This window comes from Rana temporaria, chromosome 2 (assembly GCF_905171775.1).
Source record: "Rana temporaria chromosome 2, aRanTem1.1, whole genome shotgun sequence".
NCBI lineage: Eukaryota > Metazoa > Chordata > Amphibia > Anura > Ranidae > Rana > Rana temporaria.
Window position 1 is genome coordinate 464133559 of NC_053490.1, and position 25995 is coordinate 464159553.

General features: G+C 40.8%; 1 protein-coding gene across 5 annotated transcripts in view; it reads left to right on the forward strand.

Moving 5' to 3' along the window:
- Window positions 1–25995, forward strand: part of CTPS2 (CTP synthase 2) — a 414745-nt gene that overhangs the window by 371604 nt on the left and 17146 nt on the right. For all 5 annotated transcript variants that reach the window (XM_040338655.1, XM_040338657.1, XM_040338654.1 and 2 more), the window contains one exon: window positions 7352–7431. In XM_040338655.1, coding sequence (XP_040194589.1) covers window positions 7352–7397 — 46 coding nt within the window. In that variant the 3' untranslated portion in view covers window positions 7398–7431. The remainder of the gene's footprint in view (window positions 1–7351; window positions 7432–25995) is intronic.

The following is a 25995-nucleotide window of genomic DNA, read 5'->3' on the forward strand; positions in this document are numbered from 1 at the left end:
TTTCTAAGGTTTTATGGACTGCTGAAATAAGAGTGAGTCTTGATGGGCCAGATGGATGGGCCCATGGCTGGATTGGTAAAGGGCAGAGAGCTCCAGTCCGACTCCGACGCAGCAAGGTGGAGGTGGAGTACTGTTTGGGCTGGTATCATCAAAGATGACCTTGTGGGGCCTTTTCGGGTTGAGGATGGAGTCAAGCTCAACTCCCAGTCCTACTGCCAGATTCTGGAAGACGCCTTCTTCAAGCAGTGGTACAGGAAGAAGTCTGCATCCTTCAAGAAAAACATGATTTTCATGCAGGACAATGTCTCCATCACACCGGTCCAAGTACTCCACAGCGTGGCTGGCAAGAAAGGGTATAAAAGAAGAAAAAACTAATGACATAAGCCTCCTTGTTCACCTGATCTGAACCCCATTGAGAACCTGTGGTCCATCATCAAATGTGAGATTTACAAGGAGGGTAACAGTACACCTCTCTGAACAGTGTCTGTGAGGCTGCGGTTGCTGCTGCACGCAATGTTGATGGTGAACAGATCAAAACACTGACAGAATCCATGGATGGCAGGCTTTTGAGTGTCCATGCAAAGAAAGGTGGCTATATGGTCCCTGATTTGTTTTTGTTTTTTTTTGAATGTCAGAAATGTATATTTGTGAATGTTGAGATGTTATATTGGTTTCACTGGTAAAAATAATTAATTGAAAGGGTATATATTTTTTTTTTTGTTAAGTTGCCTAATAATTATGCACAGTAATAGTCACCTGCACACACAGATATCCCCCTAAAAATAGCTAAAACTAAAAACAAACTAAAACTACTTCCAAAAATATTCAGCTTTGATATTAATGAGTTTTTGGGGTTCATTGAGAACATGGTTGTTGTTCAATAATAAAATGTATCCTCAAAAATACAACTTACCTAATAATTCTGCACTCCCTGTATAGTTGGAGGGTAACCTTAATGCCACGTGCTTGTTCTGGCCAGCTTGCTGTTTAGGTGGTCAGTGTATTCTAGTAAGCAGCTTCAATATCTGTCTGGCTTGTGGATTATGATTTCTCTTTGTTACCAATCTGGATCAGCATTACAGTTTTCTTCACCTGTCTGTCATCAATCACAGAGGAGAAACATTCTTTGATTGTTGGATTTTTCTTTATGGCCCTTTTTTCATTTTCATTATTGGTTTCAACCATTTGTGCTTACTATATACAATCATGGCCGAAATTGTTGGTACCCCAGAATTTTTCCAGAAAATCAAGTATGTCTCACAGAAAAGTATTGCAGTTAACAAATGTTTTGTTATACACATGTTTATTCCCTTTTGAAATCAGTCGCTTCCTATAACCATCAATAAGCTTCTTACACCTCTCACCCGGAATTTTGGACCACTCTTCCTTTGCAAACTGCTCTGGGTCTCTTTTATTGGAAGGGTGCCTTTTCCCAACAGCAATTTTAAGATCTCTCCACAGGTGTTCAATGGGATTTAGATCTGGACTCATTGCTGGTCACTTTAGAACTCTCCAGCGCTTTGTTACCATCCATTTCTGGGAGGCAGCAAAACAACCCCAAAACATCCTTGAACCTCCACCATATTTCACTGTAGGTACTTTTCTTTGTAGGCCTCATTCCGTTTTCGGTAAACAGTAGAATTATGTGCTTTACCAAAAAGCTCTATCTTTGTCTCATTTGTCCACAATACATTTTCCCAGAAGGATTTTGGCTTACTCTAGTACATTTTGGCAAACTGTAGTCTTGCTTTTTTTTGTCTCTGTGTCAGCAGTGGGGTCCTCCTGGGTCTCCTGCCATAGCGTTTCATTTCATTTAAATGTCGTCAGATAGTTCGTGCTGACACTGATGCTCTCTGAGCCTGCAGGACAGCTTGAATTTCTTTGGAACCTGTTTGGGGCTGCTTATCCACCATCCGTACTATCCTGCGTTGTAACCTTTCATTCATTTTTCTCTTCTGTCCACGCCCAGAGAGATTAGCTACAGTGCCATGGGTTGCAAACTTCTTGATAATGTTGCACACTGTGGACAAAGGCAAATCTAGATCTCTGGAGATGGGCTTGTAACCTTGAGATTGTTGATATTTGTCCACAATTTTGGTTCTCAAGTCCTCAGACAGTTCTCTTCGCCTCTTTCTGTTATCCATGCTTAGTGTGGCACACACAATGCAAAGACTAAGTGAACTTCTTTCTTTTTTTATCTGCTTTCAGGTGTGATTTTTATATTGCCCACACCTATTACTTGCCCCAGGTGAGTTTAAAGGAGCATCACATTCTTGAAACAATCTTATTATCCACAATTTTGAAAGGGTGGCAAGAATTTTGACCAGCCCATTTTTGGAGTTTTGTGTGACATTATGTCCAATTTGCTTTTTCTTCCTCCCTTTTTTTGTTTTGTTCCAATACACACAAAGGGAATAAACATGTGTATAGCAAAACATGTGTTAGGCCTCGTACACACGATGAGAAACTCGTCGTAAAAGAAACATAGTTTTCCTTGACTAGTTCCTTGTCAGGCTTGTGGAGAATCTTGTCAAGCTTTCTTTGCATACACACTGTCAAGACAAAATCTCGTCGTTCTCAAACGCGGTGATGTACAACACGTACGACGGCACTATAAATGGGTTTGATTCCACTGGCACAACCCTTGGGGCTGCTTTTGCTAATCTCATGTTACTGCGTGTTAAGTAAAAGTTTGGTAAGAGACGATTTGCGCTTTTCAGTCTGTTACAGCGTGACAAATGTGTTATCTCCATTACGAACGCTACTTTTACCGAAGGTGCGCTCCTGTCTCATACTTTATTCTGAGCATGCGCTGGTTTCTAAGCATACACACCAATGTGTTTCTCGTTGTAAACCAGCCCGACGAGAAACACGATGAGGAAAATGAGACTCCCGACGAGAAAAAAGAGAACTTGTTCTCTTTTTTTCTCGTCGAGAACCACAACAGTTTTCTCAACGAAAAACATACACACAACCGTTTTCCTTGGCAAAAAAGCTCTGCCACCAAGTTTCTTGATGGATTTTGTCGAGGAAAACGGTCGTGTGTAGGAGGCCTTACTGCAATACTTTTCTGTGAGAAACACTTGATTTTCTTGGGGGAAAAAATGGGGTGCCAACAATTTCGGCCATGACTGTACATGAATGAGGATCTCATTAATCCCCTCTTATGCTACTAACCATTGTCACTTTTTATTCATTATTTTTTGAGCTGCACTTCATTTATATTATAAAGGTTTCATAGTTGTCAGATCAGGTCAGTTACTGTGTGCTGGTTACTAAGACCACCTGGGCTAACACTGGTTCCTATTGGACAGCACATCCATATTTAAACTCCTTGTATAACTGCTGTAACATGAAAGTGGAGCTACTACAACAATGTAAGTTATCAGTAAAATGTAAAACTGGCCCATCTATTTATGTGAATTTTTTACTCAAGCATGCAATTATTGAAACCTAAACCTAGGGGTGTAGTAATACAAAATTATGAGCTAATCAGCCTGTAAAACTGCATGTACAATCTTTGTGTGTATTGGGAGAACGGTCGAAAATGTTGTTTTTTTTCTTTAAAATGGAACAAAAGACTCAGAAAAATTCTGCAGTATGGGCAATAGCTTTCCCCAGAAAATACCTGAAAAAAATACCTACTGTGATTTTCCAGGAGGGCTGCAATTAAAAGCCCTCCCCCAAAAATAAGCCCTAGTTTAAAGTGCTGCTAAAATACTAGAATCCAATCTATTACAGTAGTATATAATGTGTATTATCTAATTGTGCCACATGCCTTCTTACAGCGCCGCTCGGTGCTCAGCTGGTCTCTGGCTGCTTTTCTCCTCTCCTCCCAGCTGTCAGCAGGAGATTTTCACAATTATATTACAGAAACCATACACAGTTTACATGATATAATACTGTAAGGCCGCATACACATGATAGGATCGCCAGAGGAGAATGGTCTGAAGGACCGATTTCATCAGTCCAAACCGATCGTGTGTAGGCCCCATAGGTTCTTTGGACCTTCGGTCAAAAAATTGAGAACTTGCTTTAAAATTTAACCAATGGACGCTTAAACGATAGGTCAAAACCGATCGTTGATGGTATGTAAAAGCATTGGTTAAAACCCGCGCATGCTCAGAATCAAGTCGACGCATGCTTTGGAAGCATTGAACTTCGTTTTTTTCAGCACGTCGTTGTGTTTTACGTCACCGCGTTCTGACACGATCGTTTTTTAACCCGATGGTGTGTAGGCGCGACGGACCGGATCAGTCAGGTTCATCGGGACGTTCTCATCGGATGGACCGATCGTGTATACGCGGCCTAATAGAGTGGATTTTAGTATTTTACAAGCACTTTTACATGGTTCCACAGGGGATTCCTGCCAGACAGGGAGAGAGAGGGGGAGAGAAGACAGCACATTATATAAGACCTACTCCGAAAATAAGCCCTACTGTGTCTTTTGTTGCCAAATTTAACATAAGACCCAGGCTTATTTCAGGGAAATAATTTATTTATTCTGATCATCAACTTCATCAATTGGCCATAATTAAGTATTTCCCTGATTTACTTTTTCTGTATGAATGAATAACAGTCAATCTGGAAAGAAATCAGTTTAGTAACATTAACTTTAACACCCATCTTTACAGACAAATATACAAGCAGTTTCACAGCTCTGCAAATTCTTAATAAATATACCCCTAGTGTAACCATGATGTAACGGAATGACCCGGGACACCCAGAGACTTTGTGCGGATGGGGGATACTCCTGTGTCAGTGTCACTGATAACTCTTGGGTCTGAGTCCACCCTGTGCCCTTTGGGCATGGGGTGGCAAGTGAATCATAATTCATGTATTACATGAGATGGGACATCACTGATAGTTCGTATTGCAGGATTTTGAGATACTGCAAGATGTTGGCCCAACCAGTCAATAGTGACTTCATTCTATGATTAGCCCGGACTAGTGACATGCTAATTGAGTCAGGGCCTGGAAGACATTTCATTGTCCTGGTGTTGTAACGGACAGGTGTTAATCCAGGTCTGCTCCCAGACCTCTAATTATGTAAGCTAAATACTGTTTATGTGTGGAATGTACTTGTCGGAGACGGAACGTCTGCCTAGGGAACTTAGTGTGTGATGGTGTTTTTGTTTGTTATGCTGTTAATGAAGGAATGTTTAGTAATTAGCCTTAGTGTGTGGGTGGGGAGTTGATTGTTCCTTTAATGCCTTGTACTGTATATAAGACTGAAAGAAACCATTAAAGACATTACATTTGGATCAAGTACAGAGCTGTGTCTCGTCTTGATTCTGGGGAAAATGGGATACCTGTTGATTTGTCTGTGTGTCAGATGAGCTGTCGTAGTTGTTGGAAGGTCGTAAACGGTGGTGACCGTTACACATGACATTCATACTCGCAGTAATAGAAGGTGCTAAACAAAAAAAACTTGTCTCAAGATTCTCAACCTAGCACCTTTCTGAAGTTTCTGAACAACATTTCTGGACGACCTAGTCGAGGGCTAGGAATCCCACCCCTAGAATCTAGAATGCAGTAAGGTAAAAAAAAAAAAAAAACTTCTGCCACTACAAACCCTTTAACTTCAATTGTTCAATTAAGCTTTGACAATAAAACCTGGAAGTGATTGGTTTCTATGCAGAGATGCACCAAATTTTGCACACTCGAGTACTAGTAAAAGTGGTTGTAAACACAAGTTTTTTCTACCTTTGTGCAGCAGCAGCACCAGGTCCTAACCCCCCCCCCACCCCAATACTTACCAGAGCCCCCTCTCGATCCTGTGATGTCCATGAGAGCCATTGGCTCCTGCTGCTGTCTAATCACAGCCAGTGAGCCAATTCAGGAGACAGAGGGGGGTGGGGCTGGGTTGTGTAAATTGATACACAAAGCACCGGGTCAGGAGCGGCCCTGCTTGGGTGCCCTCCACAGCAAGCCGCGTGCCCCCACAGCAAGCCGCTTTTTGTGGGGGCACCTGTCAGGAAGGAGGGACCAGGAGCACCAGTGTGGGACCCTAAAAAGAGGAGGATCTGACTGCTCTGTGCAAAACTATTGCACAGAGCAGTAAGTATAACATGTTTGTTTTTTAAAGGAAAAAAAAACAAGATTTTAATATCCCTTTAAACTGCTTGCTGACCAGCGCACGACCATATACGTCGGCAAGCATGGCACAGACAGGCAGAAGGACTTTATATTACGTCCAACTTAAGAGCGTGGCATTGTGGACACGCGTGCGAGCTCCGTGGAGCCTGACCGTGAGTGCCGCGGACTCGATCGCCGAGGGAATACCCCCGATCGTCTCACGGCAAGGAAGAATGGGAGATGCTGATGTAAACAAGCATCTCCCCGCTTTGCCTAGTGGCAACGACACTGATCACAGCTTCCTGTATCGGAAGCTGTGATCAATGTCTTGTCACGGGTAGCTTGGAAAAAGCGCCCAGAGGCGATTCAGTTTGCAATGCGTTGCGCTATACAAGTCATTCATTCATTCAGTCCCTCCCCCCTACAGTAAGAATCACTCTCTAGGGCACACTTAAACCCCTACAGTGCCACCTAGTGGTTAAAGTGTCCAATGTGTGTCCGATGTGTCCGCCATAATGTCGCAGTCATGATAAATATTGCTGATCACCGACATTTCTAGTAAAAAATAATTATTAATAAAAATGTCACATAAAACTATCCCCTAATTTGTAGACGCTATAACTTTTGCGCAATAAATCAATAAACGCTTATTGCGACTTTTTTTTATACCAAAAATATGTAGAAGAATCGCATCGGCCTAAACTGAGGGAAAAAAATTGAATTTATATATTTTTTGGGATATTTATTATAGCAAAAGGTAAAAAAATATTGTTTTTTTTTTTTTCAAAACTGTCGCTCTATTTTTGTTAATGGTGCAAAAAATAAAAACCACAGAGGTGATCAAATACTACCAAAAAAAAAAAACGCTATTTGTGGGAAAAAAAGGACGTCAATTTTGTTTGGGAGCCACGTTGCACGACCGCGCAATTGTCAGTTAAAGCAATGCAGTGCAGAATTTCAAAAAGTGGCCTGGTCATTTGACTGCATAATGGTCCGGGGCTTAAGTGGTTAATCTCCCCCTATGCAAGAGACAAAGGAAGACTGACACACTTGTGGAAGTGTCTGTTTCAGAAGCAAATGTCACCGTCAATTTCTCTTCAGTATTGGCGGAAGGGTGTTAAGTATAAATTTCCTGCTCTACAGCCATTGCATTTAATTAGACTTTTAGTTTGGTCACAGGGTCTCTTTAATATAAGATTGCCATAACTAAACTAACCCTAAAATATCAACAGCTCCAAATGACTTTCATGTATTTTTGCTTATTATTTTACAGGAACAGCTACAGTGACGTCAGTGAAGACAGCTGCTCTGAAAATTAGCTGCATTTAGTAGATTGTGAAGCTTGAATATCAGGTAAATGAAATTGCTGTCACGCTAATGACTGATAATATGCTAATAATGTTGTTCATGGCGCACTTACCAAAATTGTCTGTTGCAATGCCAGGTGTTGCATCCTTGAGTTGTAAATAAAAATACAACATGTTTTTTTTTTCAATCATGTAACTGGTGGGGGAAGTAGGTAATTTTTACACAATTTTAGATTTCTCTGCTCAGAAAAAGGAGACATTCGCATTGATTTACTAAAGCCAAATAGGCTGTTCACTTTGCTGGGGAAATTTCTCTTAGTGAATGTGGTGAAATATAACTTTGCAAAGAATACCCAATCATAGAAAAAAAAAAAAGCAGCATTTTTGCATGCACATGATTAAATGGTGTTTCCCTAAGCGCTCAGATTTGGAAAAATGTCGGATGTAAGTGAACATACACTATATTATCAAAAGTATTGACTCCTGCCTTTACACGCATATGAACTTTAATGGCATCCCAGTCTTAGTCATTATTGAGTTGGCCTACCCTCTGCAGCTATAACAGTTTCAACTCTTCTGGGAAGGCTGTCCATGAGGTTTAGGAGTGTGTCTATGTGAATGTTTGACCATTCTTCCAGAAGAGCATTTGTGAGGCGAGGCACTGATATGGATGAGAAGGTCTGGCTCACAGTCTCTGCTCTAATTCATCCCAAAGGTGTTCTATCGGGTTGAGGTCAGGACTCTGTTCAGGCCAGTCAAGTTCCTCCACCCCAAACTCACTCATCTATGTCTTTATGGGCCTCGCTTTGTGTACTTGTCCAAATCATTTGGTTGAGGGGTTCCAGTGAAGGGAACTCTTAAGGCATGAGCATACCAAGACATTTTGGACACTTTTACGCTCCCAACTATGTGAGAACAGTTTGGGGATGACCCCTTCCTGTTCCAACATGACTGCACACCAGGCACAAAGCAAGGTCCATAAAGACATGGATGAGTAAATTTGGGGTGGAGGAACTTGACTGACCTGCACAGAGCCCTGACCTCAACCCGATAGAACACCTTTGGGATGAATTAGACCAGAGACTGTGAACCAGACCTTCTTGTCCAATATCAGTGCCTGACCTCACAAATGCGCTTCTGGAAGAATGGTCAAACATTCCTATAGACACTCTCCTAAACCTTCCCAGAAGAGTTGAAGCTGTTATTGCTGCAAAGGGTGGGGCAACTCAATATTGTACCCTATGGACTAAGACTGGTATGCCATTAAAGTTCATATGAGTGTAAAGGCAGGCGTCCCAATACTTTTGGTAATATAGTGTATGTCCACTTTAATCTTGATTTGATTTTGTGAGCACAACAATTTCTGCATAGAAAAACAAGTATAATGATATAGCATTTACATATATTTTAATATACTGTAAGTCAGAGATACAACAACTTTTAACCCCCCCCTGGCGGTATTCCCGAGTCTGGCTCGGGGTAAAATTTCTGTACCAAAAGCGGTATCCCCGAGCCAGACTCGGGATCGTATCGCAGCAGCCACAGACAAAGTTACTTACCTTGTCCCTGGATCCTGCGATGCCTCCCCGCTGTGTGAGCGAGCGCCGTCCTCGCTCGATTCACACAGTGTCCCTGTGTGTCGCCATTCTCCGTTCCCTGCGACGTTACGACAAACGGGGGCGGAGATCGGCGCCAAATTCAAAAAAGTAAATGAACACATTACATACAGTATACTGTAATCTTATAGATTACAGTACTGTATGTAAAAACACACACCCCCCCCCCCCCCTTGTCCCTAGTGGTCTGCCCAGTGTCCTGCATGCACTTTTATATAATAAACACTGTTCTTTCTGCCTGCAAACTGTAGATTGTCCATAGCAACCAAAAAGTGTCCCTTTATGTCAAAAATGGTTTTAGAGCAGCTAGAAAACAGCGATAATAAATGATAATCACTTGCAGAATTGAGCGATAGTGATTTGTGGGGAAATTCGTCATAAAATGTTTTAAATAATGACAGTGACAATTCTGCAACTGAGCAAATTTCAGTGATTTTGAGTTGATTACATTATTGAATAATTTTTATTATTATTATATTATTATTTGTTATAATTATTTATTATATTATAATTTATGATTTTGTTTTTCAAACTTTTTCATACCCGGGATGCCTACTAGACTCTTGTTTGGACAGATTTTAGTGAGTTATTCCTAAGAATTACAGGCCTACAGTATAAAACGCCAAATTTCCTTGCAAATAATGGTACCGCTTTCAGCACCTAAAATCTGAAATGATCATACCGCCAGGGAGGTTAATAGCACCACAGATAGAGATGTTAGAAGGTTTTAATGCCTTTCTTAAGGGAGGGTGGTATATTTGTCTATAGATTTGTGATGTAATGAATCTTTTGATTTGTATTCATGTATAAATGGTGGCTGTTGCATCCTCATTTGGCAATACAATAAAACCTTGATTTGAGAGCATTTTGCAAGACATCAACATTTTTAAATACATTTTGACTTGATTTACAAGCGATGTCTTGATAAGTAGCGTCATGTCACAACTGAGTATAATACAGAACAGAGGAGCCTCTAAGTGTAGCAATATGTTTACATTTAATGAATGGTACAACATTTAGCAAGTCACATGGTTGATGATTAAAACAGGCACATCTAAGTATGCAGGCATCCGGGGTAAAGCTGTCCACCTAGACCATCCTCCGCACCGCTATCAACATCATCCCTTCCACGAGCACTTCAAACCCTACTTTCAGATCGCTCTACTGCAGGGTAGTCTTCCCGGTCACGATTGCAGACTGACAGCGGTGAGAGACGGTGGTGCGCAGGATGGTCTATGTAGACAGCTTTACCCCGGATGCCTACATACTTAGATGTGCCTCTTTTAACCATCAACCATGTGAGTTGCTAAATGTTGTACGATTCATTAAATGTAACCGTATTGCTACACTTAGAGGCGCCTTTCTTCTATTTTATACTCTGTTGCTCCTGCTGGATTTTGCTTCTATTCACGTTGTGGAGGCTTCCATTTGTGGATGGACATTTTATGGTTACACAACCTATCACATTGCTACAATCTTTTTATATGGACTATAAACTGAAGGGCTTATTAATAAATAGTTGTGGAACAAATCATTTGAGTTTCCATTATTTCTTATGGAGATATTCGCTTTGATATACAAGAGTTTTGGATTACAAGCATGTTTACAGAACATATAATGCTTGCAATCCAAGGTTTTACTGTAGTCCTTTCATGGTATGGAACTTTATGTTAGCCACGTGTATGATGTATTTGAGTGAACAATTGCCATTTGTGGAGACGAAAGATATGTAGACATTGGTTAATAAATAAGCTTTTGTGGTATGCCATCTCTATTTTGCTACATCACCTTTCTTTGTCATTTATTATTACACTGATCCTTGCATGTCAAACTGCATTTAAAGGAACAGCAGTGCTGACCCACAACGATTAGTCTTACATTAACCACTTGCTGCCGGCTGTACGACTTTGTACGGCCGCAGTGTGGATCCCAATTGCCAGGAGGCCATCTATATACGGCCTCCGGCCTCCAGCCACTGGGGGGCGGCGCGCACGTGCCTGCCCCATTACTGAGATGCCGATGCGCGTGCCTGGCGGCCACGATGTCCGCCATGCACCCGCGATCAGCGGTTACACAGACAAGGACGTGGATCTGTGTGTGTAAACACAGATCCACGTGCTGTCAGGGAGAGAGGAGACAGATGCTGTGTCCCTTGTACATAGGGACACAGATCGGTCACCTCCCCCAGTCAGTTCTCTTCCCCCACAGTTAGAAACACTATGCAGGGTACACATTTAACCCCTTCCTCGCCCCCTAGTGTTAACCCCTTCCCTGCCAGTCACATTTATACAGTAATTAGTGCATATTTATAGCACTGATCGCAGTATAAATGGGAATGGTGTCAAAAGTGTCCGATGTGTCCGCCATAATGTCGCAGTCCCAATAAAAATCGCAGATCGCTGCCATTACTAGTAAAAAAAATCAAAAAAAAAAAAAAATTCTGTCCCCTGTTTTGTAGGCGCTATAACTTTCGCGCAAACCAGTCGCTTATTTTTTTTTTTACCAAAAATATGTAGAAGACTACGTATCGGCCTAGACTGAGGGAAAAAAAACGTTTTTTTTTTAAAAAATTAGGCTATTTATTATAGCATTAAGTAAAAAATATAGATTTTTTTTTCAAAATTGACGCTTGTTTTTTTGTCTAGAGCGCAAAAAATAAAAACTGCAGAGGTGATCAAATACCACCAAAAGAAAGCTCTATTTGTGGGGAAAAAAGAACGTCAATTTTGTTTGGGAGGCACGTCGCACGACTGCGCAATTGTCAGTTAAAGCGACACAGTGCCGAAGGCTGAAATTTCACCTGGGCAGCAGGGGGGTATATGTGCCCAGTAAGCAAGTGGTTAAAAGAGAATTATGTTTTCGTTTTTTTTCAGATTTATACTTCCCTAGGTGGATGCAACATTAGTCCGATGCTGCATCTGACCCCCGACGCCTCTAACACTGAGAACCAAGCGATCAAACCACTGATCGCTCGGTTCTCAAAGCTCTCTGCTCTGCCCCCTCCTCGCTCACTGGAGCACTGGCCTGTGGAGGGGGAGAGAGCAGCCGGCTTAGGCTCTCAGCAGCTCGCTGAGAGGCTGAGCCGGGTGTCGGTCCAGGGATCTGGGCGGATCATGACTCCATTGTTGTGATGACCTCGAGCCTGGACCGACTTTGACGTCAGCAGGGATCGGACTTCAGCCTACTCTCTGCTGAAAATGAGTCACAGGAGTACAGAACAAACTGCACTCATGTGATCCATAGGAGAAGTACAGCTAAACAAGCTTTGGCTGTATTTCTGTTTTAAAATGGAAACTGTAGTTTTATGTTTATCTGCTTTTTGCTTTTTATATCATTTTTTTTACACAAATACAGCTTCAAATGACACCCCAGGGAGTCTCTCAGGGTACCTGCCTATCCCTGCTCTTTGGACATGTGGGCTGTTGTGGAATCTTCCAGTCAGACTCTTTTTTTTGTTTATTTTTCTTTGTTAATTTTCTTGCTTCAAACAATAAATATACGCATTATCTTGGCATTCTATATCCAATCATTAGTTACAAGAAAAAAATACCCCCTCCCCTATTATACACATATTCTGAATTTGTTAACCCTTTTGTTCTATAATTAACCCCCTATTTCAAGAAATTTATCTTTCCATACTTTTTTTTTTCTCCTATACTGCCTTTAACTCTGCATATACTACTGACCTTTTAAGTTCAAACCAACCGTCCCATGTTTCTACAGATTTTTCTACAGATTTTTCTATCCTATCCTCACATGAGCGATACAGTTCTTTCATCAAACAGATATACTGTACTCTCTGATGACAGCCCATGGCTTCCAATACACTTATACACCAATGGCACCCAAATATCTCTCTACTCCTTCAGTCTCCTCTCGCATTACTAACTTACTAACTGACATATCAGCATGGACCACTTCCTTAAACAAAGTGGCCCAGATTCAAGAAGCACTTGCGCCCGCGCAACCATAGTTGCGCGGCGCAAGTGCTTACTTGCTCCGGTGTAACGAGTGCTCCTGATTCAGGAACCTCGTTACACCGAATGCAGCCTAGGATGTGACAAACATAAGCCTCCTTATGCCTTCACATCCCAGGCTGCATTCTTGCGTTGGCCGCTAGGGGGCGCGGCCTTTGTGATCGGCGTGTAGTATGCAAATTGCATACTACCACCGATTCACAAAAGTTGCGCGGGCCCTTCTCACGCAAGGTACGGAGTTTCCGTACGGCGCCTTTAGCATAAGGCTGCTCCTGCTAATAGCAGGCGCAGCCAATGCTAAAGTATAGCTGCGCCTCCCGCTCGCGACGTTCAAATTTCATGTCGTTTACGTAAGTGAACCGTGAATGGCGCTGGACGCCATTCACGTTCACTTACAAGCAAATGACGTCCTTGCGATGTCATTTGCCGCAATGCACGTCGGGAAAGTTTCCCGACGGAGCATGCGCTGTTCGCTCGGCGCGGGAGCGCGCCTAATTTAAATGATTCCCGCCCCCGGCGGGATCATTTACATTAGGCAGCCTTGCGCCCGGCTGCTTAGCATATTGCCCGCGCAATTTACGGAGCAACTGCTCTGTGACTGGCCTGAGTCGCGTGACGGGAGCCGCCAGTCACGGCCTGACCCCTTTAGAAACGACATAATCTGCCCTTTCTAAAGTGCACATGCACCATAAACAAAATAAAAGTGCAGCGCTAGATAAGTAAAGTGCAATTCGTGCGAATAACACAATGTGCGTGAAATGTGCAAACATCCAAATAGATATACTAAAGTCCAATCAGTGCAGTCAATAATATACGAGTGATATAAGAAAACAATAAAAATTGCATAAAGACTGTGAATAAATTATAAAACACATATGCAATATTATGAATGAAAGAGGTGAGGGGTTCCGCGCAACCTAGCACGCGGACATGGTGAAAGTGCTAAGTATAAATAAATAAATATAAATACTGATCAGTGATAACACAAATACGAGCAGATGACAGCTCAATCCAATCCAGTGAAAGAGTGTAAATATCCAAACATCAAAATCACAATTCTATATATACAATGTATATAAAATATAATATGCAGTGAATATATAAAAAATTATATACATATAAAAATAAAAATAAATATATGAATGTATATAGTGAAGTCTATAGCCGTGAGAGAGTGTCCATTCATAGGATGAGAAATGGATAAATTAATAAATCAATCTGGTGATCCAGTGCTAATAGTGATTCTTCAAATAAGCATAGGCTGCCAGAAGAGATGTAGCTGATATGATCACAAAACAATCCAATAAAAAGTGTTGATAGATGGGTGTAATAATCCCTCCCTGAGCTCCCGGGACTCTTACCTCCGCACAGATAATCAAGTGCATCCACTATAAGTATCTCGACCCGACCTCCGTGTGTATGTTCCACTAATCCTCCTTAGATCTCCATGACAGGGTCCTCTTATCCATCCAAACAGTCAGTGTGCCCAGGAGAGGAAACAGGGGAAACACAAAAACAAAGGAGGGGACTCCAATCGTGAAGTAGTAAGCACAAGCCGGTATTTATTAAAGAGGAAAAAGCTGCGCTTACATGTGTTCTAAAAATATACAGCAAGGAACTTTTAAAAACGAGCGGTGTTTCAGGCGCCTGTATACGTCACTCCAGGTGTACGTCCTCCCGTCCAATCCCTACGCGTTACGACACGTATCACGTGTCTTCATCTGGGGAATCTGATTGGCGGTTGTGGTATTGTTTATGTATCCGAGCGACCGGAAGTAATGGCATGGCCATTTTATCGGAGTCCAAAGTCTAACACATAGACTGTCCATTCATTACAATGCAGAGCAGAAGGCCTCACTCTATATGACGCTACGGCTTACAATAGCTAAATTGTGGGATCTCGTCTGCTAGCAATGCTAAAGTGGTGGATCATATTCATCCCAAAAGGGAGGGAGTGGAGAGCGCGTACTTATAAAAAAATATAATATATAATAATATATGTATATAAAAAATGAATTGGTGTAAAGAAATAACAATGTAAATATCGGTCCGTTGGCGGTACGTCATACTAACCTCAGGTTGAGACCAGCAAGAACGTCATCCAGCTGGTCAAACCATGATGGCGCTTTTCATTTATGTGTCTACAATTACACCAATAATACAAATAGGCATCTTGCATAAATGTATATCAGAAAACATACATATGCCATACAATTAGATAATTAAAAAATAATATTCAATAAAATATGTATATACAGGCCGGGAACAAGTAGAGAATACACAACCTTATAAACGTCTCTACATGGTAAAATAGATATATATATATATATATATACACAGCACAGTGTCCTATACATATATAAATAAAATTAATTATTTTAAAATAATATTACTTTAAAATAATATATAAAATTTATAGTTAAAAGATTATATATAAAATGTAATAAAAGAAGTGTATATAATATAGGGAGGTCGCACACCTAGTTTGTCGCATGATAATCAACATCTATGCGTCTTATACATCAATATGAATGGTCACAGTGGTAAATATGAATAAATATTAAATAAAATACTTCAAAATACTGTACAATATATGAAATCAAAAATTGCTTAAGAAGCAGTTGAGGTCAAATTCAACATTCATTCCTCCTGGTACTAGTGTTCGCATACGGTGTATCCATTTGGATTCTTTTTGGCTGATTGTGCGAATCTTATGGCTCCCTCTCCATGAGGGGTTGTATTTCTCAACCCCCCAAAATTGGAGTTGGGTAGTGTCTCTATCATGGACCTGGTCAAAGTGTCTAGAGACACTGTGTTTAGGGTAGCCATTAATAATATTGTCTATATGTTCGCCAATCCGTACCTTGAGGGCCCTTTTTGTCCTCCCAACATATTGGAGGTTACAACTACATTGCAACACATACACGACACCTTCAGTATGGCACCCAATAAAATCCCTAATCACATGATTTTCTCCTGTGTTTGTAGCTAGAAATTCAGTACGTTTTTTCTGGAATCTCTGTGCTTTACGACATGCCTTACAGTTCTTGCAAGGGTAAAAGCCTTTTCCCGAGAAAAACGTGTATCCTGGTTTCGATGGTGGTTCAACTACAGTTTTAACAACCATGTTTCTTAGAGTAGGTGCTCTCTTATAGACTATCCTCGGTTTCTCTGGAAGTATACATCCTAGATCTTTATCTCCTTTCAAGATGTGCCAGTGTTTTCTTATTAATTTGGCTACATCTTTGTACTGGGAATTATAGTCGAGGATGAGCACCGGTGCGGCTTGTTGTGAAATACTTTTGGGTTTATTATGTAACATCTCATTCCTATCGAGTTTCCTCACAAACTCTATTTGGTCACTGATCCATGATTCTTCATATCCTTTATCCTTAAATCTAGAACCAATGATACCCGCTTGTAGTACAAAATCACTCTCTTTCGTGCAGTTCCTTCTCAATCTGACAAGCTGTCCCCTGGGGATATTAAAAAGCCAAGGTTTAAAATGACAACTGTCCAGTGAGAGGTAGCTGTTAGTATCCACGTTTTTAAAGAAATTCTTAGTAATTAACTTATCATTTTCTATGCTGATGTTCAAATCTAGAAAGTCTACAGATTTCTCATCGATCTTCCACACCAGGGTGATGTTTTTGTCGTTTCTATTGAGTCCTTCCAGGAAGTTCTCCAGACTCTCCCTACTCCCGTTCCACAGGATAATCAGGTCGTCTATATACCTTTTATAGAGAGATAATTCCACTGGGGTATTCTCATAGATAGCCGATTCTTCCCATAGTGCCATAAAGGCATTTGCCACACTAGGTGCAAATTTAGCACCCATGGCAATGCTGATTGCCTGATTATAATAGTTGTGGTCATACCAGAAGTAGTTAGACTTGAGGCAGAAATCAAGGCATTTGATGAGAAACTTTCTCTGTTTACAGATAAGACTACTAAAAAAAACTACTGAGAAATACAACCCCTCATGGAGAGGGAGCCATAAGATTCGCACAATCAGCCAAAAAGAATCCAAATGGATACACCGTATGCGAACACTAGTACCAGGAGGAATGAATGTTGAATTTGACCTCAACTGCTTCTTAAGCAATTTTTGATTTCATATATTGTACAGTATTTTGAAGTATTTTATTTAATATTTATTCATATTTACCACTGTGACCATTCATATTGATGTATAAGACGCATAGATGTTGATTATCATGCGACAAACTAGGTGTGCGACCTCCCTATATTATATACACTTCTTTTATTACATTTTATATATAATCTTTTAACTATAAATTTTATATATTATTTTAAAGTAATATTATTTTAAAATAATTAATTTTATTTATATATGTATAGGACACTGTGCTGTGTATATATATATATATATATCTATTTTACCATGTAGAGACGTTTATAAGGTTGTGTATTCTCTACTTGTTCCCGGCCTGTATATACATATTTTATTGAATATTATTTTTTAATTATCTAATTGTATGGCATATGTATGTTTTCTGATATACATTTATGCAAGATGCCTATTTGTATTATTGGTGTAATTGTAGACACATAAATGAAAAGCGCCATCATGGTTTGACCAGCTGGATGACGTTCTTGCTGGTCTCAACCTGAGGTTAGTATGACGTACCGCCAACGGACCGATATTTACATTGTTATTTCTTTACACCAATTCATTTTTTATATACATATATTATTATATATTATATTTTTTTATAAGTACGCGCTCTCCACTCCCTCCCTTTTGGGATGAATATGATCCACCACTTTAGCATTGCTAGCAGACGAGATCCCACAATTTAGCTATTGTAAGCCGTAGCGTCATATAGAGTGACGCCTTCTGCTCTGCATTGTAATGAATGGACAGTCTATGTGTTAGACTTTGGACTCCGATAAAATGGCCATGCCATTACTTCCGGTCGCTCGGATACATAAACAATACCACAACCGCCAATCAGATTCCCCAGATGAAGACACGTGATACGTGTCGTAACGCGTAGGGATTGGACGGGAGGACGTACACCTGGAGTGACGTATACAGGCGCCTGAAACACCGCTCGTTTTTAAAAGTTCCTTGCTGTATATTTTTAGAACACATGTAAGCGCAGCTTTTTCCTCTTTAATAAATACCGGCTTGTGCTTACTACTTCACGATTGGAGTCCCCTCCTTTGTTTTTGTGTTTCCCCTGTTTCCTCTCCTGGGCACACTGACTGTTTGGATGGATAAGAGGACCCTGTCATGGAGATATAAGGAGGATTAGTGGAACATACACACGGAGGTCGGGTCGAGATACTTATAGTGGATGCACTTGATTATCTGTGCGGAGGTAAGAGTCCCGGGAGCTCAGGGAGGGATTATTACACCCATCTATCAACACTTTTTATTGGATTGTTTTGTGATCATATCAGCTACATCTCTTCTGGCAGCCTATGCTTATTTGAAGAATCACTATTAGCACTGGATCACCAGATTGATTTATTAATTTATCCATTTCTCATCCTATGAATGGACACTCTCTCACGGCTATAGACTTCACTATATACATTCATATATTTATTTTTATTTTTATATGTATATAATTTTTTATATATTCACTGCATATTATATTTTATATACATTGTATATATAGAATTGTGATTTTGATGTTTGGATATTTACACTCTTTCACTGGATTGGATTGAGCTGTCATCTGCTCGTATTTGTGTTATCACTGATCAGTATTTATATTTATTTATTTATTTATTTATACTTAGCACTTTCACCATGTCCGCGTGCTAGGTTGCGCGGAACCCCTCACCTCTTTCATTTATATATTTGTGTATTGTAAACACTTTAGGTTTTGCAGCAACTTATTGTTACATTTTGTTTAGGGTTTACTCATTGAGTGTCTATAGTAGCGCATAAGCACTGTCACTTTATTCACATATGCAATATTATATCACATGTGAAAGGAGAGAAAAAGTTCATATAGAGCTGATTTTCATCAAAGAAAGTCCCATGGAGGGAAAGTGTGTGGCTGTTTGGAATTTACAATTTAAGAAAAAAATCTAAATATAATTTTTTACATCATTTGTTTTTAAAGGTAAAGGAGAGATATGGGGTATTTTTTACCCCAAATCGCTACATAAAGAGAACCTGTCAACCTGATTTCTATTACAATGTTTACATTCCTTGTAATATGAATAAAAGTGATCAAAATAAATAAATAAATACAAATTTGAAAGCGCCCCATCCTTCCGTGCTTGTGCGCAGAAGCGAACATATACATAGGTTGCGCACACATATGTAAACCGTGTTCGCACCACACAAGTGGCATAGCCGCGAACGTTAGAGTGAGAACAATAATTCTAGTGCTAGACCACCTCTGTAACTCTAAACAGGTAACCTGTAAACATTTTTAAAGCACCACCTATGGAGGTTTTTAACCACTTAAGCCCCGGACCAATATGCAGCCTAAAGACCCAAGGTATTTTTACAGTTCGGACTGCGTCGCTTTAACAGACAATTGCGCGGTCGTGCGACGTGGCTCCCAAACAAAATTGGCGTCCTTTTTTCCCCACAAATAGAGCTTTCTTTTGGTGGTATTTGATCACATCTGCGGTTTTTAGTTTTTGCGCTATAAACAAAGATAGAGCGACAATTTTGAAAAAATGCAATATTTTTTACTTTTTGTTATAATAAATATCCCCCAAAAACATATATAAAAACATTTTTTTTCCTCAGTTTAGGCCGATACGTATTCTTCGACCTATTTTTAGTAAAAAAAATCGCAATAAGCGTTTATCGATTGGTTTGCGCAAAATTTATAGCGTATTCAAAATAGGGGATAGTTTTATTGCATTTTTATTATTTTTTTTTTTTTTTACTACTAATGGCGGCGATCAGAAATTTTTTTCGTGACTGCGACATTATGGCGGACACTTCGGACAATTTTGACACATTTTTGGGACCATTGTCATTTTCACAGCAAAAAATGCATTTTAAATTGCATTCTTTATTGTGAAAATGACAGTTGCAGTTTGGGAGTTAACCACAGGTGGCGCTGTAGGAGTAAGGGTGCACCTAGTGTGTGTTTACAACTGTAGGGGGGTGTGGCTGTAGGACTGACGTCATCGATTGTGTCTCCCCTATAAAGGGGATGACACGATCGATGCGCCGCCATTGTTCTTCAGCTCAGGGGAGCGATCGCGACGGAGCGGCTATAAACAAATAGCCGCGCCGTGGTCCCGGATCGCTCCCCGAGCGGACCCGACCTCCGCATGTAGCGGGGGGGGTCCCGATCCGACCCCCCACCCGCTAATAGGCAAGGACGTACAATAACGCCCATGTGCCTGTACGTGCCATATTGTGGACGTACATTTACATGCGGAGGTCGGGAAGTGGTTAAGTACTATAGTTTGTCGCCATGTTAGGTATCTATTTACTGTGCGTAATATCATCATTTGATGCAGCCCATTCTCCGAAGGGAGGGGATCATGCTCTGCTTCAGTATATCACAGTACATGTTGGCATTCAGTACGTTAAGAAAGCCCAATAAATTGTATTGGGTTGCTTAATGCGCCAAATCACACCTAAAAAGGTATTTTGGACACACAGAGCGGCGCGATTGTTATGGGGGCACTTAGCAGGTGGGAGGAGCCCAAAGAGACGATGGGGACCTGAAAATAGGAGGATCGGGGGCTGCTCTGTGCAAAACCACTGCACAGAGCAGGTAAGTATAACATGGAAAAATAAGTAGCTGGATAGCCGCACTCCAAAAATGTATCTTTATTGTAAAAATAGATATCAGGGCATCATAGGTAAGTACAGACTAACTGCACAGCTGCTGACTAAGCTATGACTAAGCACCACATTCGGTGTGAAACGCGTCAGCAGCTGTGCAGTTAGTCTGTACTTACCTATAATGCCCTGATATCTATTTTTACAATAAAGGTGAATTTTTGGAGTGCGGCTATCCAACTACTTATTTTTCCATTAGCGGTGAACTCCCAAAGGTAAGTATAACATGTTTGTTATTTTTGTAAATAAAAATGTAAAAAAAATAGTCTTTAGTCTTTAGTGTATCTGCTGCCGGACCACCCTATGTACATTTACTGTGGCAGGGTGGCCCGGGTGCGCAAAATCACATACCTGTACGTCATTTCATGCAAACGGTTTAGGGGGGCACGCCGCTTCCGCTGTGATTGGACACAGCAGGAGCCAATCCGTGGGTCCAGCGGCTGTGAAGGACGCCACGACCTGCCGATCATTCACAAGAGGGACGGATCAGCGGTGTGCAGATGTAAACAATTTTTTTAGCACTGATCACTGTATTGGTGTCACTGGTCCCCAAAAAGTGTCACTAAGTGTCAGATTTGTCCGTCAGTGTCGCAGTCCCGCTAAAAATCCTAGATCCCTGCCAAGTCCATAAATCTATCTTGTAGTTTGTAGACTATATCTGTTGCGCAAAACCAATCACTATACGCTTATTGGGATTTTTTTGTAGATCTGAAGGGGACATGCAAGGAAAATAAAAAACACAATTTTTGCTTGCACATGATTGGATAATAAAATCAGCAGAGCTTCCCCTCGTTTCAGATCTACAGTGGCTGCACTTTCAGTGCACTTGTAGTACAAAGTGGATTTAGTAAGTCAACCCCAATGTCTTTCAGCCCAGCTTTCTAATCAGATCTGCCTCTCAGTTTTTCAGGTGTATCTGAACTGAAGCTTAATGTTAGTCTAGGGACAGGCAGATGTAAAAATGATAACCAGAGAGTGTATATACCGCGCTAATGATATAAAAAATGAAGAAAACAAAATATTCCTGTGAAAAAAGAGCAGCGACATTAACATGTGATATAATCATGTAAAACAGAATAAATAAAGAAAGAAAATAGTCGCGCTAATAAGGATATAAATTGTATGTATATAGTGATAAATAAATCCGATATTGAAAATTCAAGAAATATGGGAATATGTTCTAAATTTCCACCACCACAGGGACAAATGGGGTAAGCCTCTCCTTGGGACATATACCGGGAGAAATTAAGACTCTTACTGGATAGAGTGGACCTCCTATTCGTAGCGAGGTCTCCAGCGCCTGCAGATATAACCCTCTGCGGGGTCTGAGATGGATCCAAGATGTTGAAGTTACTGGGCTCCGATCACTCTGCTCACCCAATGGTCACCTTCCTCATTAAAGGCCACCTCCCGTCCACTGTGCTTCGAGGTGCAATCTCCGAGATGGAAATGGAGCATGTAGAAGGACAAAGGCTCCAAATAGTTTTTTTTTTATAACACACTCTTGTATTGTTATCAATAATGTTCCAGTTAAGTATACATCATAAAAAAATGCTTGCCGGCAATAGAATTTCAAATTCCAAACACCCGTACCGGGGTCACGTGGGGCGAGATGACGTCGGAGCTATGCGCTGATCGGAGCCCAGTAACTTCAACATCTTGGATCCATCTCAGACCCCGAAGAGGGTTATATCTGCAGGCGCTTAGACCTCGCTACAAATAGGAGGTCCACTTTATCCGGTGAGAGTCTTCATTTCTCCTGGTATATATCCCAAGGAGAGACTTACCCCATTTGTCCCTGTGGTGGTGGGAATTTAGAACATCTTCCCATCTTTCTTGAATTGATATTGTTTCAATATCGGATTTATTTATCACTGTATACGGACATTGTCCTTTAAAGTCATTGTTTTACTTTTTAGAGCGTAGATGTAAAAATCATGTCCACACTTTTACATCTGACCACATGTGAGTCCCGTTTGCATCATTTTATTTTATTTTTTTGTATGAAAAGCTGAACATGACAGATCAGAGGTAAAAGGATGTTACCAGCCGCATGCAATTTACATCCTTTCCGCTCATAAATCTAACATTAATCTATTCAGCTTTAAAGAAAAAGATGAAGGAACACCTATGTCCCATAAATGACATTTTTGGTTTGCTCTGACAACAGGGAGGACCTGTTTATGGATCCCCTGCTGATCGGAAGAGATGTAGTTCACATAATAGATTGAAGATTTTCATTTTCAGAGTATAGTTCCACTTTAAGATAACATGGTTTACAAAATGTGAGGACATGGTGCTTTCTTGTATTTTAGCTTTCTGTGTGTATTTTGTATTGTTTTAATGTTTTAAATGTTACATTCAACTTGTTTGGCTTTAAAGCTCTACACAATAGCAACTAATATTGAGTCATTTTTGTTTTAGTTTCTTTTTCTGTAACCTTAACACAATGTTAAGGACTTTTTATCACTATGCTAGCCAATAGTTTTTTTTACAATGAAAGGTCATAGCTAAAGAACCAACAAATGTTCCAGAAAACAATGCTATAGGGTACCTGTAAGGTAAGTGATTGTCTTTAATTGCACCGAAGGCTGTGATCCTGTACATACAGTACCGTTTTCCATAATAGACTATAGAGAAAGTGAGTTCCAGATACTTTTTATCCATTGTACCAAAAAAACAGGTAATAGACACACAGGGGTTGATTTACTAAAACGAAAGAGTGCAAAATCTGGTGCAGCTCTGCATGGTAGCCAATCAGCTTCTAAAGCATGGGTGCTCAACCGGTGGCCCTCCAGCTGTTGCCTAACTACAATTCCCATCATGCCTCTGCCTTTGGGAGTCATGCTTGTAACCATCAGCTTTGCAATGCCTCATGGGACTTGTAGTTCTGCTGTTTAATGTGTTCCATTTTTGTATGGATTTTTCACAAGAAAAATCTGAAACTAAAGACTGCACATGGTCATAAACAATAAATAAAAAAAAAGACTGTTGTATGAGAATTTTCGTACATTATTTCCTTCCTCGTTTGCGGCTGCTGTGGATATGGAAAACCAGACGATCAGTCGCCAAATTTTCTTAACTTCAGCTTGCTCAATTAATCACTTGCCGTCCAGCCGCCGCAGTCGCTTCACCCTGTGGCCACTAGGGGCGCGCGCGAATGCTTGTGACAGAGCGAGAAGCGGGAGCTGTGTGTGTAAACACACAGCTCCGGTTCTTTCAGGGGGAGAAATGACTGATTGTATGTTCATACTATGTATGAACAGTGATCTATCATTTCCTCTAGTAAGTCCCACCCCCCCTTCAGTTAGAACACTTATAGGGAACCAATTAACCCCTTGATCGCCCCCTAGTGTTAACTCCTTCACTGCCAGTGACATTTTTACAGTAATCAGTGCATTTTTATAGCACTGATGGCTGTAAAATTGTCAATGGTCCTAAAATGTGTCAAAAGTGTCCGATGTGTTTGCCATAATGTCACAGTCCTGATAAAAATCACAGATTGCTGCCATTATTAGTAAAAATAAAAATGCCATAATTCTATGCCCTATTTGTAGACACAATAACTTTTGCCGCAAATCAATCAATATACGCTATTGGCCATTTTTTAACCAAAGACATGTAGTAGCACATGCATATTAGCCTAAAATGATGAAGAATTCTTTTTTTTTTGCATTATTCTGGGGGATATTTATTATAGAAAAAAGTCAAAAAAGTATTGTTTTTTTTTTTTTAGTTTTTTTTTTGTCTTTTTTTGTTTATAACGCAAAAAATAAAAACCACAGAGGTAATCAAATACCCCAAAAGAAAGCTCTATTTGTGGGGAAAAATTACATTAATTTTGTTTGGGTATAATGACCGTGCATGTGTCAGTTAACTTGACAGTGCCGTATCGCAAAAAATGGCCTGGTCATTGAGGGGGAAAAATTTTCCGGGGCTGAAGTGGTTAAAGGGATGCAGGCCCAGCAGCTTTCCTCATCAGAGCCCTGTAGGTGCAGTAGCTGATTGATAATTGTGAAACACTCTCATTAGACTCACCCGACACAGGGGCACAGAGGAACAAAACAGGGATTTCTTCAGAGTGAGTGAGAAACGTGTAAAGCGCTACATATGCGAACTGAATCACCTCAAGGCGCTTGGTATCCATTTCCTACAATTTTTTTGCCTTCAGAATAGATGGGTTTTGATTTTTTTTCTGAAGGGCCTGGTGATTCCCTTCCGTTCGGATGCTGGTTGGTAAAGCGTTCCATAGTCGAGGTCCTTGGGCTGCGAATCTTCATTCTCCTTTGGACTTGTATCGGGCCTTGGGTATTTGGAGTAGATTTGGGTTGGTAGATCGGAGGACGCGATTGGGTTGTGACATTTAATTTTTCGCATAGATATTGGGGTGCACTGTTTTTTACACATTTGATGCATCAGGCAGAGTGCCTTAAACGTGATTCGATCTATTACGGGCAGCCAGTGAAGGGACCTAAGGGAGGGAGAGATTGATTCCATGGTTTTTTAAACTGTTACAAGTCGTGCCGCCGTATTCTGGACGACTTGTAGACGAGCAATTTGGTATTTTGCGAGTTCGAGGTAAAAGGCGTTTGCATAGTCGAGTCTGGAGTTGATTAATGTTCCCACCATGATTTGCTATGTCTTCTTTTGGGATAAAGGGAATGAGTCTACGTAGTAGACGCAGCAGATGGTGGAAACCGCTTGCTACTGAACTTATTTGTGCATCCATTGTCATGTCTGAGTCAAAAGAAGACGCCAAGACATTTGACTTTGGTGCTAGGGTGATGTTTGTCCCAAAATGGGCGGGGGCATCCATGTTGTCGTAGCAAGTCTTTTTTAGTTGACGTGGAACAGAAGAAGTTCTGTTTTTGAGCCATTGAGTTTAAGGTAACTCACCATCATCCAGTTATCTATCAGGCCCCGTACACACGACCAGTTCTCCTCGGCAGAATTCAGCTTCCGACCGAGTTTCTGGCTGAATTCTGCCGAGAAACCCGGCCGTGTGTACAATTTCGCCGAGGAAGCCGACGAGGAGCTCGACGAGGAAATAGAGAAACATGTTCTCTATTTCCTCGTTGTTCTATGGGAGCTCTCGGCCGCCGAGCTCCTCGGCGGCTTCAGGCTGAACTGGCCGAGGAACTCGATGTGTTTGGCACGTCGGAGTTCCTCGGCCATGTGTACGAGGCACTCAGAGTAAGGCATTTCTCTAGTCCGAG